Consider the following 20,211-nt stretch of genomic DNA (forward strand, 5'->3'; position numbering starts at 1 on the left):
AGCAATCCAGCCGACCGCGAGGCCACCAATGCCGCCACCAGCTTCCTGGAGTGAGTCTTGTGGCAGCATTCTGTAGAAGAAATCCACTCTGACGGGCACACAATCCACTCTGACGGGCACACAATCCACTCTGACGGGCACACAATCCACAATCCACTCTGACGGGCACACAATCCACTCTGATAGACACACAATCCACTCTGATGGGCACACAATCCACTCTGATAGACACACAATCCACTCTGACGGGCACACAATCCACTCTGACGGGCACACAATCCACTCTGACGGGCACACAATCCACTCTGACGGGCACACAATCCACTCTGACGGGCACACAATCCACTCTGACGGGCACACAATCCACTCTGATGGGCACACAATCCACTCTGATGGGCACACAATCCACTCTGATAGACACACAATCCACTCTGATGGGCACACAATCCACTCTGACGGGCACACAATCCACTCTGACGGGCACACAATCCACTCTGACGGGCACTCAATCCACTCTGACGGGCACACAATCCACTCTGATAGACACACAATCCACTCTGATGGGCACACAATCCACTCTGACGGGCACACAATCCACTCTGACGGGCACACAATCCACTCTGACGGGCACACAATCCACTCTGACGGGCACACAATCCACTCTGACGGGCACACAATCCACAATCCACTCTGATATTTGTATTTGTATTTCTTTTTATCACAACAGATTTCTCTGTGTGAAATTCGGGCTGCTCTCCCCAGGGAGAGCGCGTCGCTACACTACAGCGCCACCCATTTTTTGTATTTTTTCCTGCCTGCAGTTTTATTTGTTTTTTCCTATCGAAGTGGATTTTTCTACAGAATTTTGCCAGGAACAACCCTTTTGTTGCCAGCGGTTCTTTGACGTGCGCTAAGCGCATGCTGCACACGGGACCTCGCTTTATCGTCTCATCCGAATGACTAGCCACCGATATTTTCTCCCCCTCCACTAGACCTTGAGTGGTGGTCTGGACGCTAGTCATTCGGATGAGACGATAAAGCGAGGTCCCGTGTGCAGCATGCACTTAGCGCACGTAAAAGAACCCACGGCAACAAAAGGTTTGTTCTTGGCAAAATTCTGTAGAGAAATCCACTTCCATAGGAAAAACAAATAAAACTGCACGCAGGGGAAAAAAAAAATGGTGGCGCTGTAGTGTAGCGACGCGCTCTCCCTGGGAGAGCAGCCCGAGTTTCACACAGAGAAATCTGTTGTGATAAAAAGAAATACAAATACAAATATTTGGGACTCAAACCCGTGGAAGCTCGCGTCCTGAGGCACAGACGCCTCCTTGAGAAACTGAAACTGCTCATCCTTGTTCTCCCCTCCCCTGGCAGCATCCGGCAGCAGTTCATCACGGTGTTCTGGTGGATCTACGGGCGGGGTCCCATGAACCAGGCCTTGGACGTTCCGGACAAGTACCAGAACGGAGACATCACGGAGGCTGTGGGCAACATCCTGGCGGCCCTCTACCACATCGCCATCATCATCGTCCTCGTCAACCTCTTCATCGCCATGATGGCCAGGTCGTTTGAGAAGATCGTGGTACGTGTGTGAGGTGTTTTGTTCGTGTCCGGGCTTGGTGATGATGGTGATGACTTCCCTTGTAAGGAGTTAAGGGCCGAAACACTTGACTGAGGGGGACTTCTTCTCTGAAGACCTTGTACTGTCCAGCTCTCCCTACAGTTTCTTATCACTGATGGTGATGACTTCCCTTGTAAGGAGTTAAGGGCCGAAACACTTGACTGAGGGGGGCTTGTTCTCTGAAGACCTCGTACTGTCCAGCTCTCCCTAGTTTCTTATCACTGATGGTGATGACTTCTCTTGTATGGAGTTAAGGGCCGAAACACTTGACTGAGGGGGACTTCTTCTCTGAAGACCTTGTACTGTCCAGCTGTCCCTAGTTTCTTATCACTGGTGATGAATTCCCTTGTAAGGAGTTAAGGGACGAAACACTTGACTGAGGGGGGATTCTTCTCTGAAGACCTTGTACTGTCCAGCTGTCCCTAGTTTCTTATCACTGGTGATGAATTCCCTTGTAAGGAGTTAAGGGCCGAAACACTTGACTGAGGGGGACTTCTTCTCTGAAGACCTTGTACTGTCCAGCTCTCCCTACAGTTTCTTATCACTGATGGTGATGACTTCCCTTGTAAGGAGTTAAGGGCCGAAACACTTGACTGAGGGGGGCTTGTTCTCTGAAGACCTCGTACTGCCCAGCTCTCCCTACAGTTTCTTATCACTGATGGTGTTGACGGTGATGGTCAACAGGAAGATGATGGTGGTAGAAATAATAATGAAGCGTATAGAGCTTCAAGAATATGCGCTATAGCAAGATGTCCCAATAAGTAAATAAATAAATGATGGTATTTGTGAACGAGTAAAAGCATACCTGACGGTATAATTCAATGAACGACAAGTGTCTGAACTAGAAAGTGGTCAAAATAGTCTTTTTTAATGAATACTAAAAAGAACAACAACGTGGAAGCACTTGGATAAGATAAAAACAAGACTGGCACAATATTATACGAGAAATATTAACCAAAAACAAACACGTTCTACCATAACTCAAATACCTGAAGCACACACGCTCATACAAAAACACAGTTAGGAGAGGAGGCACCACAATCACTGTCCACACATGTTTATTTATTTATTCAGACTTCTTGCTGTAGCGCATATTCTTGAAGCTCTATGTTACAATGCTTACTGTTAATCACGGACTGGTGAACACAAAATTAACCGTTGTACAAAAGACTAAATAAGCTAGCATTGTATATTTCTCTTTTACACACACACACACACACACACACACACACACACAGAGGGAAAGACAGAAAGAGATAGACAGACAGAGAAAGAGAGGGAGGGAGGGTGAGGCACACACACACACATTTATTTATTATTTTATTTTTTAAAATTTTATTATTATTATTATTTATTTTTTGGTTATTATTTATTTTATTTATTTGTTTATTTTTATTTTTTTGTTATATTTTATTTTATTTTATTATTATAAGCGCGTTGGGTTACGCTGCTGGTCAGGCATCTGCTTGACAGATGTGGTGTAGCGTATATGGACTTGACCGAAACGCAGTGACGCCTCCTTGAGCAACTGATACTGATACTGACACACACACACACACACACACACACACACACAGAGGCAGATAGACAGGCAGGCAGACAGACAAACACACACACACACACACACACACACACACACACAAACAGAGGGCCAAGAGAGAGAGACAGAGACAGAGGATGCAGCATCAGACTGAAGCATGACACCCACTGCCCCCGGCAGGATGACGTGGACTCAGAGTGGAAGTTCGCACGCAGTCTGCTTTACATGGACTACATTGACGAAAGCTGTCAGCCTCCCGTTCCTATCAACCTGCTGCTGCCCCTCCGTGACGTCATCCAGGCCGCCATCTACTGCCTACGTCACTTGAGGGCACGCGGCAATGCAGAGCCTCCTCTGTCGGCCCTGATCAACAACCAGCGTAGGAAGGCCTGCTACAGTGACGTCTTCTATGAGGAGCGTCAAAGCGTGAGTGTGTGTGTGTGTGTGTGTGTGTGCGCGTGTGTGTGCGCGCGCGCGTGTTTGTGTGTGTGTATGCACGCGCGCGCGTCACTGGGTGTGTGTGTGTGTTTTCTGAAATATTACGTCGTTTCACTGAGACTGACATTCCGGCGATGGTGGTGGTGGTTATATATGTGTGTGTGTGTGTGTGTTTGTGTGTGTGTGTGTGTGTGTGTGCAGTTTTTTGGTTATTTATTTATTTATCTATTTATTTATTTTTATCATCTTGGTGTGATCTGGTTTTGGGTGCATGTTTTGTTGTGGAGAGGTTGTTTGCCGTGTGTGTGTGTGTGTGTGTGTGTGTGTGTGTGGTGTGTTGGTGGGTGTCCGTCCGTCCGTTCGTGTGCCTGGGTGCGTGATGCAGGGATGCGTGTTCTGGAGGGCGTCATAGGCGGGAGGGTAGTTTCCAATGTTCAGTTGCGTGAGTTTTTGACGTGCTTCCGTGTGTGTGAGTGGGTGGGTGTGTGGGTGGAGGGGAGTACTGTTGGGGAGGCGGGGAGTGGGGGGTGAAATGTAAAGCGCTTTGAGCAGTATTTCTGGAGAAATGCGCCATATAAATGTCTAATATATATATATATATATATTGTTTTCAGCCGGGTTCTGGCAGACATGAGCGACTGACGGCTTCATCTAGTGGCGATGAGCAGCTTTCTTACCAGGTAAGATTCAGTTTTGCTTCACTAGAGGTAAAGGTAAAAGCTTATCCACCAGGTAAAGCTAAAAAAAATTGTTAAAGGTAAATTAGTCTTTTTCACAAAGGTAAAATATTCTCATAGTTTTGAAAATAACAGTTTTGTTCCTCAAGACAAAACTTTCGCTTGAAGGAAAAAACTTTCTTTTCAAAGAAAAAAGAACGCTTAAAAACATATTCAAAGTAATGTTACAGTTCGTTGAGTTCTTCACAGACAAATATCGACCCCCCCTCCCCTCCCCCCCACTCAGTCCTTCTTCTTTATGTATGTAACACCTATATGTAACACAAAATAACACGTTCTGGAATGTAGGTTATGGAACTTCTTTGCTTATCCGCGGATGTCTGTCTGTATCTTTTAGTCACACCATGCATACATCAGACTGAAAAATATTTTCAAAGTTCTGGAATGCATGGAATGTTTCTTGCACCTTCAACTCTCTCTCTCTCCCTCCCCGTAGACTGGTGTCACCCCCTTGTCAAAAGAACTTGTAAGGCAATGGGGTTAGGACAATGGTAATTTTCTTCTGCATTCGTGGGCTGCAACTCCCACGTTCACTCGCATGTAAACGAGTGGGCTTTTACGTGCATGGCCGTTTTTACCCCGCCATGTAGGCAGCCATACTCCGCTTTCGGGGGTGTGCATGCTGGGTATGTTCTTGTTTCCATAACCCACCGAACGCTGACATGGATTACAGGATCTTTAACGTGCGTATTAGATCTTCTACATGCGTTTACACACGAAGGGGGTTCAGGCACTAAGCAGGTCTGCACATATGCTGACCTGGGAAATCGTAAAAATCTCCACCCTTTACCCACCAGGCGCCGTCACCGTGATTCGAACCCGGGACCCTCAGACTGAAAGTCAGTCCAACGCTTTAACCACTCGGCTATTGCGCCCGTCGACAATGGTAATAAATTCTCTCTCTCAGTATACCTGTGTTACCCCCTCGTCAAAAGAACTTGTAAGGCAAAGTATCTCTCTCTGTGTCTCTTTTTGAAATGACACCCTATTATGAGTGCTTGCTGAAAGAAGTAGTGTCACAACTCATGACAATCTCGTGTGGAGTGTTTTGTGCATTACCTCCCCCATTTACCCTCTCCCATTCGAGCATTCGTTCAGTGTGTGTTAGCTCCCGGTTGTGCGTTTTTTACGTGCAATCGGGGAGTCTCGTTTGTGTGCTTGTGTCACTGCTGAGCAGAGTTTAAAGTCTCTCTGTTCTGTCAGTGACACTTCTCTAGGCTTTGCGCCCGCAGCCTTCTTGGAGGAAGGTCGTGCTTGTTTGGGTTTGGGGCTTTTTGCCCAGTTGGTTCCCTCAGTGAGGATGGCTTTTCCTCCGGGTGACCCTTTATCGATGTTCTGTGTGCTCCAGCTCAGAGGGAGTGCCCTGCTGGATGTGTCTCGTCTTTGTTTTGGGTTTTTTATTTCCAGCGTCAGGGTAGTGGTACCCGGTTGGCAGCGTCCCACTTCCTGTGCCATTTGTCCTTCCACCCGTGTGTCGGCCGGGTAGCATTGGTGCTGCAGTGTCTGTTGTCTGCAGTTTTCCCCGCTGCCCTCTTCTCGTCACTGTCATCGTGTACCTGCTTTCATCGTCCTCGTTTTCTTCAGTCTTCGTTGTCCACGTCATCGTTTTTTTTTTATCATCTGGTGTTGTGCAGAGTGTTTCAGGTTTTCTTTGTTTATCAACTGTCCTGAGTGCACAACATTCTTCAGACTGTTTTTTTCCGCTGGACGGACGTGTCCGTGAGTTCAAGCTCTGTGTTTTTTTGTGGGTTATTTATCCATTCTGTTGTCGTTTAAGTGTATCAGTTGTTGTGGCTGGGATTGTGGTTAGTTTTATTTAGCAAGTTCTGTGTGTGACTGAATAAATGTATGTAAACCCTGAATTATTTTAGTCTGTGTTTGTGTTGTCAGGGTGTTAGTGCTGGGTTGGGTGGGGGTCTAGTCCGCTCTCATATAGAGCGTGACAAGTAGGCTAATTCATACATCTGAACGTATAGTTTCCAGTCAATGTGGCCTACAGAAATGAGCCGTTCTCGTTTTCAGGACATTGTCCAGACGATTGTTCAGCGGTACATATTTGACATCCAGCGAGAAGAAGAGATCAACATAGGTAAGATTTCCACCGCCCATATGTGTGTGTGTGAGTGTGTGTGTGTGTGTGTGTGTGTGTGTGTGTGTGTGTGTTCGTTCATTAGTTTAACGTCTTTTCACTGTAAGTGATATCTGACGAGGGTAGGAATAAAAATCGAGGGGGTGGGGTGGGGGGTGGGGGAGAAATTACTGTGTACGCATGCGAGTAAGTGAAAGCGTGTGTGTGTGTTTTACACATAGAAAATGACTGATTTAAGTTTTGTTTAAACAAGCGTGTGTGTGTGTTTTACACATAGAAAATGACTGATTTAAGTTTTGTTTAAAAAAAAAATCATAACAATATAACATATTTCTAATGAAAAACTAACAACTATAACAGCGAACTAACTAGACTATTTAACAAGGAATTGAAAAAGTCATACATTAGCAATGGACTGCTGAAGATAGTCAACACTGAAGATGATTTCAGCTCAGGCATTTGAGACTTTAACATATCGCAAGTTGGTATATGATCGGCTGTTATGTGAGCACCACAGATGCAAGAAACATTACTGACATATTTTGTCCTAAAACAATTCATTTTTCATCTGCAGATTAGAGAAATGATTTGCCTCTTATGAAAATCATTATGGTAATGTTTTCCCATGAAACCATACATTTTCTGTATATTCTTATGTAACTCAAGTTACCGGTGTGTTTTTCCACAAACTGAAATTTTGACCATTGGACTTTTTCTATCATGGTGTAATATTCCTGTAGTGAAAGCGAAATAATTAAATCTAACTCCTTCGTGGAGCTTCTAGCTCCTTTTTATTTTATTTTATTTTATTTTTTTAGCCAAACTGTCAACTTTTTCATTATAGTAAAAACCGCAATGAGAAGGAATCCAGCAAAAGGTTATGTGAGAGCCTCTTAATATAAGAGTTCGTGAATCAAATGGTTAATTTCAATAATGAGTTCATACCTAACCGTTTCTTTTATAAGTTCAATAGCGTGAAGAACTGATTTAGAATCAACACAAAATAAAATCTGAAATATAGTTTTCGGAAAGGATATCATGAAATTTAACGCCATTAGAATTGCTATGAGTTCAGCTGTGAAGATGGACTTATGCGTGTGGTGTGTGTGTGTGTGTGTGTGTGCGTGCGTGCCGCGTGTGTGTGTGTTGTGTGTGTGCGCGCGCGTGTGTGGTGTGGTGTGCGTGTGTGTGTGTGTGGATGGATGGAAGTTGCATTGCGACCTCCCTTGAAGAAGGGAGACACAGTGTGGTGTCCTTATGTGAAGCGACAATCTGTTGCAACTGAGAAGGTGCAGAAAAGACTGAGCCACACGGCAATGCTTGTACACGAATGTATGAACAGGACTTATAATGATCGATTAACTTAATTAAAATTAAAATCATTTCCCCTTAAGGGTAAGATACGTGGTGATGTCATTCAGACACACACACACACATATGTATATGTGTGTGTGTGTGTGTGTGCCTACATTTCATTGGCCATGTTGATGTGTCTTGGGATGAGTTCTTCTCTGCACCTCAGTACAGTTCCACTGGAAATACTGATGGAAAAATTTATGTAGAGCGTTCAGATACTAATACAACAAAGTTCTGCTTCAGTAATCGAGTTACTTGTGTATGGAATCAATTGCCGCCTCATCTAAAACAAGCCGGCACCATCTTGTAACTCATTCAAGAATCAACTGGACTACTCTACAAAACTTTCAATTACCCGAGTTTGACGAATAAATAGAACGTAAAAGAAGCGTCGAACCTTGACCAAAACTTCTACCAAAATATGCTATGAAACAAAGGACTGTTTAAAAGCTTCAAAGCTTGCTTTGCCCCTATCCTACTAATACTACATGTGTTATACTCTGAAAACTGTAGACTCAGTTGCTCTGTATGTGGCTTTGTAAATCTCATTATTATTATTATTATTGTCATTATTATTTGCTATATTTGCCCATCTAGGCAAGCTGGAAGAGGCGCGGCAGAACATCTGCCAACTGAAATGGGAACTGCTAGATCTGATGGAGGAGAGAGAGGACAGGGTAGGTCACCTCAACGCCTGCGTGCGGGCGATCAGTTCAGAGTTATCCACCCTGATGCCCACCGCCAGCAGAAACCGGGACGGGGAACGCCGAGGGGACAACAGTGACGTCCAGAAAGAAAAGGCTGATGACGGCGACACTGAGAACACTGAGGGCGATGACACAGCCAGAAAGGAATACCCCAAAACGAATGTTATTATGTCGGCTTCTCGTAGGTTGTGAAACCGTGGTGCTTCGTTGCGGTGTGCCTAAAGGTTTCACGTGGTATCCTGGACGCTGGTGTTAATACCTGTGCACGGTTGTTGTTTTTTGTTTTTTTTTCCCTTTCTTTTTCTTCTGGGGAAGTTCATCTTTAGATTTTCCCAGCCAACTTCAGCTTATTCTAATGCTGGGTAGCTAGGAATTGAGTTGGTGGGGTTGCCCTAACCGCGCGAATTTCTCTCTCTCTCTCTCTCTCTATCATTCGACATTTCGGCGCAACCATACTGACGTTACAGGTGTATGTGTATTACAAACACACTCAAACTGAGTTAATTAATCCTCAAAATAGAGTCGAAAACCACAAAAAATGGTTGTATTGTCTAAAAAAAAATCCATGCAAGATTTGCCGGAAGTATTTAAAAATTAATAAATAATGAACTCGGATGCCAAATTTCACGATCTTCCAAAAATCACAAAATAGAAGGGGCTTGGGTTGATGGTTGGACTAAAAAAAACAAACAAAACCCTTGATTTTTACCCTCCTCTCTAATTGTCATTTGAGTAGTAGTTATTCCACCAACAGTCAGGAAAACCACTTCCAGAATGTGCTATTCCCCCAGTGGCTCTTCAAGCCAATCACAGAGTGCATTTCTTTTTGGCCAGCCACACTCAGAGAGATTTTTCCCCTTCAAGCAAAAGCATTGTGAAGATGGACCTCATTGAAGGAGCTGGTTTTGTGAGCAACAGTAGATTTTATACTGATTTCAAAACATTGGTCATGGAACCCTAAATCTAATCAATGATGAATTATCGATTGATGTCTGTTAACTGTTTGAATTATCAAGATTGGCAGAATAGGTGACCATAGCGCTCATCTACTGAACTCAGTGGAATAGGCATTCGGTCTAATGCTTAGTGGACTGTCGGCAGAATAGCATCTGTCTTTCCGCTGTTTCGCTTGTGCCAGTTTTGGTCTCCGTAAGTATTTCACCCAGCAGAAAACTAACACGGGTTGATTTATGTGCCTTTTCTCACTCAAAACACTGATTTAACAGTATATATTTCTCGTAACATTGTTAGCTTTTTGTGTGGTCCGTTAACAATCAAAGAGTTGAGAAAATTAACTCGTTCAGGTGACAACTGAAAGCCACATGGAAAGTGGTTAATAATATTGTTGCATGACAATTTCATTTTTTACGAATTTCTTCTGCAGTGCGCAGAGGTGTGAAAGGAATTCATGTTATTTTGCATGTTTTAATTTTGTCTGCTTTTGTTCTTGGAAAGAAACAGCTAGCTTAAGGATGGTAACTGGGGTTCGAGAGGGTACAGAGATTTGTAACAAGTGTCATAATGTCCTCTTTTGCCTTTCTCAAATGTGCCTTTATAATGCATGTGTGTGTATATGTATACTTAATGAAAGCAGGTAAGACTCGTACTCTGCCAGGTGGTGTTGAGTGGCTTTAGATTGACATTTCTACTGCCATGTAGAATCGGAGATTCCAATTTGTATATATATAATAATATTCAATATTTTAATTTACGATAATTTTAACTGCTTGTACCCACATCAGCGTTGTTTACAGTTGAATACCAAGTGTTCTCTAGCTGTTTTTTTTTTTCATTTATTTATTGACCAGTTTTGCTGCCATATTAAGCTCTCCTTGGGCGACAACTTACCTTAAACTCTAGTGGACTAATTATTAGCTTTTGAAAGTGATTGAAGTGTACTGATGACAATAAAATCATGCTGCTTATAGCCTAGCCATTCGCATAGGGATTATTTCAGTGTTGAACACCATATCTCGTTTGGTTTGGTTCATGTGCAAATTAAATAAAGTTACTTCCAAGGTCTTGAAATAGGATCCAACTGAGCAGGGTCTTCAGAGAGCTGTATGAGAAGTATTTGTGCCCGGCATCATGCAGATTCCAGAAGTTGTTTTATCCTGAGATCGATTTCAGTTTCTCAAGGGAATGTCGTTGCATTCACATGAATGCATATACAATGTATCACATCTACTAGGCAGTTGCATGGCTAGCGTCTTAACCCAACGCGCTTTGTCAGACCCGAGCGCGTGCATGTATACTTATGTTCCTATCCAAGTGGATTTCTTCCACAGAATTTCGCAAAAGGACAACACTCTTGTCGCCACAAGTTATTTTTCAGTGCTTCAAATGCATGCTGCACATGGGATCTCAGTTTATCATCTCTGAGTAAGAGGCTCAGTCTGATTTTCCAAACTTGGGAGAAAGGGTGAGAGCAAGTCAAACTGTGACTCTCACGGACACTGTATTGACAGGTCATGAGTGTCTTAACCATCTACCACCTTCTCACCCAGAGGCTGGTTGCCAGGCAACCCGCCTTAGAACTTCACATTTCAAAAGGAAATGAGTGTGTTGAATAACGTGTATTTGGTGTCATATACTGTACCATGTCAAACTGATGCAACTAGGCCTATCTGTTTGTTCTGCTTGGCCAAATTTCGCACGGCTAACAGTGAAAAGACGAGCCGTCTTGCCCGGTCCACTCTTAGCCAATCAAACGCCTCTAAAAGCTATACGCGCTGAATCATTCCTTTGGCAAAGGCTTTCCACGCCATCTTGTCAGGTTTACGCTCGGTCTCATCTTACGGTAATCTGTATATAGAGGATGGATGGTTTCATCTTTCTTGGAGTGGAAGGAAAGAATTACAATGGATCTGAAATATGTTGTCAATTGTTTCTTGCCAGATGTGTTATACGATAGAATCCTGGGTCTGTGAACAGTACTGCGGTTCACGATTTCTGATTAAAGGCATTCTGGTCATATTGATCTACAATTTTGAATGCCCACATGACTAGGAATCCAAACTAAAATGATGTAACCATTGTTTTAAAAGATCACATTTAATTATGTGTAATTAAATAAGATAGTCATGTTGGTTTATCACCCAATCTGTGCATATTTTGTTTGTAACACTGTGGTAGTTAAATACAGTTCACATTCAGTCAGAACAGGATTAGTGTTTCAGCCAGCAAAGGCCCAAACAGCATGGAATCAGAATATTTGCAGTTTGTATTTGTATTTCTTTTTATCACAACAGATTTGTCTATGTGAAATTCGGGCTGCTCTCCCCAGGGAGAGCGCGTCGCTATACTACAGCGCCACCCATTTTTTTGTATTTTTTCCTGCATGCAGTTTTATTTGTTTTTCCTATCAATGTGGATTTTTCTACAGAATTTTGCCAGGAACAACCCTTTTGTTGCCATGGGTTCTTTTACGTGCGCTAAGTGCATGCTGCACACAGGACCTCAGTTTATCGTCTCATCCGAATGACTAGCGTCCAGACCACCACTCAAGGTCTAGTGGAGGGGGAGAAAATATCGGCGGCTGAACCCGTGATTCGAACCAGTGCGCTCAGATTCTCTCGCTTCCTAGGCGGACATGTTACCTCTAGGCCATCACTCCACTTCATTGAGAGTTGTCCAAGTATCTGAATAAACAGGTATTCAGTGTGTATGTGTGTGTCCCAAAGAGCTCTGTGTCCTAGGCTTTTTGTCAAAGTATCTATTTACTTCATTGATTGAATAGTTCATACCGAGAGGCTTTTTCCAAAGCAGAAATCACGGAGATTCTTCACTTTTCAGAACATAGGGACACATCAGGGGAAGATCAACTCATAGGATACATTACTGAGCAAGTGCGAGTGTTACGTGCCTTGCATACTGTTTTTCTGTGTTTGTGCGTGTATTGTGTGCCTTGTATACTGTTTTTCAAATGACTTTCTTTCAGGATGAGGACTATGATGTTTCGGATGCTATGGAGACCAATTTTGACCCGTCAAGACTACACAGTTGTTGTATTCTACACCTCATTTATGATAATCATCTTCTGTCAATGCTTTATCAGTGTTCAAACCATTCTTGTATTATACACAATTCTTACCATCTTCCAGAGATGCATGTGATATTTAATATCCTTAATTGTTAATGCAAGTAATAAATATGTGTTTTTGCATGCGCTATTTAATATCCTTATTAAATGAAATTAGAACCATGTCTGTTTTTGCCAACAATTCATAAGCTGTAATAATTATGAAATTGCCGAAATCCTTTCAAGATTTCCAGGATGGAAAGCAAAATTACAGCAAAAGTGTTCAGCTGTAAAAATAGGCTTACTAATTGCAGAAAGTAAAAATGTACTCGTCTAAGGTTCTTTTTATGACCCATCTTGTTTCAACAATTGCTGTCAAAAGCTGACATTGTGTTGCCGACTTGTCAAAGTTTACAACTATTAAAAAGCTAGCTGAATCCCCCACACCCCCAAAAAACCTTCCAACCTTGTCCGGTCTCTGCAAGAGTTACAGAAACTGGTCTGGAATTTTGAGTAACATTCTAATGGCTCCAACAGTATAATCAAATCAGTCAAATTATGGTGCTTAGAGCCTTGCTGACCACTAAGGCCATCTCCAACAGTATAAACTGAAGTGGAAAAATGAAGATTGTAAACCACTCCCATGTTATGTGAAGTATGCTTTAATACAAGGTCTAACTGAATCAATTTTGGTATGTTTGGTTACTGTATCACTTTTTGAAACAAAAACATAAAAAACAACCAAAAAACATGATCTGGTGATTTCATCATTGTCTTTTATGACAATCTAATCTACAGTTGCTGGTATTTTTTGCACTGTATCTTCAATTACTGTTACATTAAAAAAAAGTTGTTTGAGTTGACAATGTGCTTTTTTTTTTCTGGTCTTGATTTTGTCACTGGGGTTGCCCAGTTACAAATATCAACATGCGCACTACCAGCTCTCCAAAATCAAACCCAGAACACATTTTTCTGTTCATTGTTGCAAAATGTTCTGTGAATCTGGAATGGCAATCAGAATAGACAATACATTTCCCATTGCATCAGACAACCCAACATGCCCCCAACTGGTCCACATGAAATAAAGTGTAAATTACTTCCAAATGAAAACACCATTGTGAAAGAGTAATTAAATCGAGCCAGAAATGGCATTTCATTGGTCAGCAGATGGCGGGCTATTACAGGGCTGCCTACCGTCCCGGGGTACGGGTATTTGTCCCGGAAAACAATGAAAACGGACAGTCCGTCCCGGGAATCCACTTTTCGGTTTCGTGTCCCGGGAAAAAGTCTTTAGGCGAATACGCATCGACTGACTATGGCCACACCGCCAAAAGTGTGACCAGCGCGCATGCGTATAGGCCGATGTGGAAATTTCGAGAGAGATCGAAATAATGGCGTCGAAGCGAAGCAGCAAGGAGTGCGAATCTACATCGAAGAAGAAAGCAAAACGGCATCAAACTTTCATTGCGAAGTACACCGAGACATGGCCATTTATTAAGCGCGGCAAGACAGACACTTACGCTTGTTGTGAAATTTGTGCCTGCAAGTTTTCCATCGGTTGAGGACGACGGGACGAAATCACTCGCCATGTGTCGACCGAGAAGCATAAAAAAACCCACCAAAATTCGCGATGCTCAGAAGACTTTCCAGATCACTGGATTTCTTCAGCGTGCGAGAAAGGAGGAGAACCGTGACGCTGATGCAGTCATAAGAGCGGAGACCATGATGGTAGACTTAGCTGTTGAGCTGAATTTGCCAATGGCTGCCCTGGATAAGTTCAGCAAAGCAGTGAAACTGATGTTCCCCGACTCTGAAATTGCTAAGCAGTTTCAGTGTGCGAGAAGCAAAGGGACAGCTATTGTGAAAGAAAATGCAGCCACTACAATCCTCTCTCTGGGACAAAGGATGAAACAACAAACCTTCACAATTTCCACTGATGGGAGCAACGACAAAGGAGGACAGAAACTGTTCCCTTTAGTTGTGAGGACTGTTGATCCTGAGACAATGGAGGTGCGATCCGATGCGCTCGCAGTGCCAACAATTGAAGGTTCAGCAACAGGTCAGTTATTTTTATTTATTTATTTATTTATTTTTGGGGGTGGGGGTGCTCTCAAACATATTTACTATGCCTATATCCAACAGATAACACCAATGCAAAGTCTACCATCACACACAAGTGCAGGAACCACCAAAAATGGGGAAGGGTAATAGGTGGAGGTGGGGTGGGGGTTCATCTAAGGATTTTTCTTAACATTAGCATACTTATTATTTAATAACTAGTGTTAAAGTAAAAATAAAAACTTAAAGGGGAAACATTCTCATTAGTCTTTTATTTGATCACTATACTGTTGTTTTTTGTGTGTTTTTTTCATCATATCAATGTATGTGTATGTATTGTATGTGTCAGTGTGTGTGTGTGTGTGAGAGAGAGAGAGAGCAACAGGTTAGTTAATGTTTCTCATATAATTTTTATTTTTCCCACGCCCATAAAGTCTCTCTCTCTCTCTCAAGTCTTGCTCTAGGTTTTTATTTTATTCATTTCAATTTCAGGTGTCAAAATCTTCACTCTCATTAAGAATGAGTTGGCGACCCACAACATACCATGGGACAACTGTCTGGCACTTGGCTGTGACAACGCCAATGTCATGGTTGGAGCAGACAAAGGGGTGTTTGGCTGTATGCTAAAAGAGCATCCACAGTTGTATCTCTCAGGCTGTGTGTGCCACCTCATCCATATCTCTGCAGAGAAAGGTAACATGTTCTCTCTCTCTCTCTTTGTTTTAGTGTGTATGAAAGGTAAATCCTGTTTTAGAGTATGCATGTGTGAGTGAGTGAGTGAAAGGTCTAAGTAAAAGTAAAATATTTTTTGTGAGTTGCAGGTGCAAGCTGCTTGCCTCTGGATGTGGGACGGCTTCTTGTCGATGTCTTCTATTACCTTGACAAAAGCTCGAAACGTCATGAGGCATTCAAGTGCATGCAGGTCCTGCACAATCTGCGGGAAGCCAAGATCATCAAACATGTTAACACCAGGTGGCTCAGCATTGGCAAATGTCTTCCGAGACTGATCATCTATTGGGAGGCTTTGTTTGATTTCTTCAAAGCCGAAGAGGAGTCTGCCACTGAATCAAATGTGAAGACGAAGGCTGGAGACCTTAGGAGGAAGTTTCAGTCACCAACAGGAGGAGTTTGTATTATACTCCATGTTTGGTGTTTACATATACTTACCATGTCAAACTGATGCAAACTAGGCCTATGGTTTGCTCTGTTTGGCCAAATTTCGCGCGGCTAACAGTGAAAAGACGCCCCTCTTAGTCTGGCCCGCTCTTAGCCAATCAAACGCCTCTAACAGCTGTAAGTGCTGAAACATTCCGTGGCCATGAACGAAAATGCCCCATGAGAACCACGGCGGAGATGCGGGGACGGACGGGCGGGCATTCGAGTTTGACATGGTAAGTATATGTAAACACCAAACATGGAGTATAATACAAACTCCTCCTTTTGGTGTCATATACTGTACCATGTCAAACTGATGCAGAATTTAAAGCAAATGGAGGAGGGCAACGCCTACTGGTTCGTATGGGGAGCCCTTAAAACTGAGACGGCAGTGTTAGCCGCGACGAAGGAAATCCCCTTGGAACCGTCAGCCCTGGTCATACGGAAATCCCGGAGGAAGAAGTTGAAGGGATTCTCCGACCGCCAGAAGGTTGCCTCCAAGACATGCTGCAGTGGTACCGAGTGCTGGAAAGCAGCCGAAGTAGCGATGGCCCGCACTTCGTGTGTTCTGGGATTAAGACAACTGAGATCCTTGTGTGCATGAGAGTAGGCTCTACGAATGACTTGGGAAACCCAGCGGGAAATGGTGCCTGCAGCGATATCTTTTTTGTAATTCTCATTGAGGGAGATGAGAAGGCGCCTCTGAGAAGAACGCCTATGGCGAGACCTATTTGCAATAGTATTTGAGGCACCGAATGGGGCAGAGATGCCTATCTTCATCATCTTGGGCAAGAATATCAGACAAAGGTCTGACCCTCAGAGAGGGGGAAGGGACCTCGGGGTCTTGGTTCTTAGCCAGAAACTGGAAGGAAACGAAGAGTGATGGAACCATCTCTGTGGAATGCTAGATCTTGTGGCATACCACTAAGACCATGAATCTCACTTCTACGACGGCCCGTGGCCAGCAACAGAAGGAAAGTGGTCTTGAGAGTGAGCAGGTCAAAAGGAATAGTCCCCAATGGCTCAAAGGGCTGTTTTCGAATGAAATCCAGCACCAGGAACAAGTCCCAGAGGGGCACTCTTCTGGGATTCCTAGCTTCCTTCAGAGAGGCGCCCCTAGCCACTTCTCTGAGCAGGAAATCAGCTTCAAAAGTGGGACCACCTAGCTGTTTGATAGTGGTACAAATGGCAGACCTGTACCCTCTCACAGAACTAGCAGACAGGTTGAGAACCGAGGAGCAGTGAGCCAGAAAGTTGGCCAGCTGCATGCTCGTAGGGTTAGTAGGGGGAATGTTCTGAGCTGTACACCAACTCAGCCATTTCTTCCAGCGAAAGTCATACAAAGTCTCTGTTCCCTCCCTCCTGGCTTTTGAGACTATGGAGAGGAGGTCGGAGGAGGCACCCCCTTTGGTCAGCGCGGCCGAAACAGAGGCTGACCGAGGGGTGGAAGACTTCAATGGTGATGCTGACAGTTCCGCCCGCACAGCAGCCACGCGTGCAGGTGGAGCATTTGAGGATTGGAGTGAGGAATGCCCGAACGAGGCTGCCTCAGCAGATGAGGTTTGGTTTCCAGTTCCAGTGGTGGAACATGTGTCAGGGACTGAAGGACCGGAAACCAGGGCTGGGCTGGCCATTTCGGCGCAATGAGGATCATCTGCGGGCGTTCCAACCTGGCTTTCCGTATCACCTTGGACAGGATTGGAAAGGGAGGAAACGCGTAGGCAATCAGACTGCTCCAGTCTAGAGAGAGAGCATCCACTGCCCATGCTTCTGGGTCGGCGACCGGAGAGACGTAAGTGGGAAGTCTCTTGCTGAACCTTGTCGCAAACAGGTCCACCGACACTCTTGGACCTGCTGAGAGCATCTGCCAAAATGTTGTCTTTCCCTGCTATGTGTCTCGCTGAAAGTGCAATGCCCCTGCTGTGGCACCAACGGAGGAGAGCCTCAGTCCGCAGAGAGAGGTCTTGTTGTATTGTCCGTGAACAAGCGAATGGTCTTGCCGTTGGCCTCCGCCATGAAGTGCTGGAGAGCCCTGCGAACTGCCTCCAGTTCCAGAACATTGATGTGGCATAGGCGCTCCTCCGGGGACCAAGTCCCTGCTGCATGGAGTGAGTCCATGTGGGCTCCCCAGACCATGGAGGAGGCGTCTGTGAATAGTGCCACCTGAAGAGTAGGTGGGGCTATGGGCACCCCCTGTGTCAGAAGAGGGGTGGTTAACCACTCTGATGTCACCTCGAGGAACCACTCGCCCAGACATATCCGGGTATCCCATGGCTGAGTGCTCTGGGACCACCGTAGCCTGAGTGCCCTCTGAAGAGGGCGCTTGAGAACCCTGCCCAGAGGGATGAGAGGTGCCATGGACTCCATCATGCCCAGGAGGGAAGAAAGTGTCCGCGCTGTTGCTTGGGAGGAATGGCGCAAGTGGTTGAGGAGGCCTGCCAGACGGTCCCACCGATCTGGCGTCGGAGAGACTATCATAGACCGCGTGTCGAATCTCATCCCTAAGAAGTCAAAGGATTGGCTCGGGGACAGATCGCATTTCTCCTGGTTCGTGATGAAGCCCAGTTGGGAGCACAGGTCTAGAAGTCTGGCTGTATGACTCTGGCACAGAGCCTGTGATTGACACCAATTCCCGCACCACCTTGGTAAACAGGAAAGGGGCAAGGGACAGACCAAATGGGAGGACAGAGAACTGGAACACTCTGTCCCTCCACACGAACCTCAGGTACCGGCGGGATGCCGGGTGGATGAGGATATGGAAATAAGCATCTTTCAGATCGATGGACGTCGCCCAATCTCCCCGTTGCATGGTCTCCCGAATCTGCCTGTGTGTCCATCTTGAATTTCATCTTGGGGAGGAATCTGTTGAGGGGGGACAAGTCCAGGACTGGTCTCCACCCTCCAGAGACTTTTGGAATCACGAACAACCGGCCGTAAAAACCGGGGCCCGGGTCCGAGAGTTGAGATATCGCCCCTATGAGGAGTAGGTGCGATATCTCTTTCTCTAAGACGCTCTCCTGCTCCATCGAGCTGGGCACATAAGGAGGAGGAGTGGATCTTAGAGGGGGGCGGTCCCCCACCCAAGGGAGCATGTACCCCAACTCTAGCACCGAAACAATCCAGTCGTTGAGTCCCAGAGCACGCCACTGATGAGCGTGCCGGGACAAGTTTCCTACTTGGAGGGGCTGAACGACTGGCGGTGCTGAATCGGGGCCCAGTCATTGGGGGTGCTGCCTTCTGGCCTTGGGCATGGCCGGACGGCTTGGACGGCCATGAGGTGGTTTGTTCCTCTGCCGCTGATTCTGAGCACGCCGCTTTGACTTAGGAGGCGAGGTATATGGAGGAGCCCTGGTGGCGGGTCTCTTCAATGGCATAGAACCCTGGCGCCCCTGGGAGGAGTGGGCTAAATATGAGGCCACCTCCCTGTTTGTCTCTGCCCTGTGGCTGACAAAATGCGGCGCATACTGGCCGAAGAGGGAGTGCTGCTGTGCTGGGATGGGCCGCAGGGCAGCCCTCTCCTCTACTGGAATGTTAGAGAGGCGGAGAACAGCATCCCGCCGCGCTAGCACAGTATTGAAGTGAAGGCTGGTAGCTGCGTCTGCAGCTGCCGTGAGACCAGACGCTACTCGATTGCCAAAAGTGTTTAACCTCGGGTCTGAGAAGAGGCCAGGCAGGTCAGAGGAAGGAGACTCCGTGTCCTGCTGAACTGGACGTCGTTCCCACAGCTCATTGGCTCTGTGGAGGAACGCGTCAAAGAAGGTATAAGCCGTGGAAACCTCGAGGAGGCAGCGGCAGGCCAGTTTGTCCCACTCTGCAAATGTCTTAAAGGGAAGAGTAGCTGAGGTGGTGCGCTGTGAGACCAACATCCTGTCCTGCGCGGAGGGCTCTGCTTCCCTGTAGGCAGGGTGGTCCTGTGTGTACCAGGACCACACTCCTCCCTTGGAGGGATCTTTAAGGAACTTGCCTGGGGCAAAAGCGCCCGGGGCAGAGAGGGACTCCCTGCCTGGAGGAGGGATGGAGGTGCGGGCTGGCTTATTAAGCCACTCCTGAGCCATTTCTGGCACTCTGAGTCGCCTTGTGGTTCTGGAGTTAGAGTCACCTGACCGTAGGAGGGTTAAGGGTGACAAAGTTGCCTGAGGTACTGATTCAGCATGCGTGACCCTATTGGGGAGGGTCAGTTCGAGCTCGGCAAAGTCCGAGTTTGGTTCAGGCTGGTCCCTAGGGAGGCGTGGGCTCCATCTGTCGCACTGGGATGGGGGCGAAGAGTGCTCATCCGCTTGTTCGTCCTCATCCGAAGACAGGGGCTGTCCCTCTTGTTCACAGTCCATCCCCTGCTGGGTGCCATCCCAAGTGGATGTACCCACGGGGGCGTCCTGTGGGCTGTGGTCACCCCAGCGGGATGAGCTGGGGCGATCCCGAGCAGGGACCCTGGTCTCCTCTGTTATGTCCTTGACACCTGAAGAGGGTGGGGAGTGTAGGTCCAACCATG

The 20,211-nt window shown here is 45.7% G+C and overlaps 2 protein-coding genes across 2 annotated transcripts in view; one reads left to right on the forward strand and one right to left on the reverse strand.

Moving 5' to 3' along the window:
* The window catches only part of LOC143285927 (short transient receptor potential channel 7-like), a 30,639-nt gene extending 21,599 nt beyond the window's left edge, over positions 1–9,040 (forward strand). Inside the window, exons 10-15 of the mRNA XM_076593378.1 lie at positions 1–50; positions 1,375–1,582; positions 3,342–3,587; positions 4,214–4,279; positions 6,359–6,425; positions 8,379–9,040. The exon at positions 1–50 is cut by the window's left edge and continues 102 nt beyond it. Coding sequence (XP_076449493.1) covers positions 1–50; positions 1,375–1,582; positions 3,342–3,587; positions 4,214–4,279; positions 6,359–6,425; positions 8,379–8,680 — 939 coding nt within the window. The 3' untranslated portion in view covers positions 8,681–9,040. The remainder of the gene's footprint in view (positions 51–1,374; positions 1,583–3,341; positions 3,588–4,213; positions 4,280–6,358; positions 6,426–8,378) is intronic.
* LOC143285993 (transmembrane protein 170A-like) overlaps positions 3,395–20,211 on the reverse strand; it is a 46,170-nt gene continuing 29,353 nt past the window's right edge. The window contains exon 5 of the mRNA XM_076593472.1: positions 3,395–3,524. The gene's annotated coding sequence lies outside the window, so the exon portion shown is untranslated. The remainder of the gene's footprint in view (positions 3,525–20,211) is intronic.

The sequence above is a fragment of the Babylonia areolata genome, chromosome 9 (assembly GCF_041734735.1).
Source record: "Babylonia areolata isolate BAREFJ2019XMU chromosome 9, ASM4173473v1, whole genome shotgun sequence".
In the NCBI taxonomy this organism is placed as follows: domain Eukaryota; kingdom Metazoa; phylum Mollusca; class Gastropoda; order Neogastropoda; family Buccinidae; genus Babylonia; species Babylonia areolata.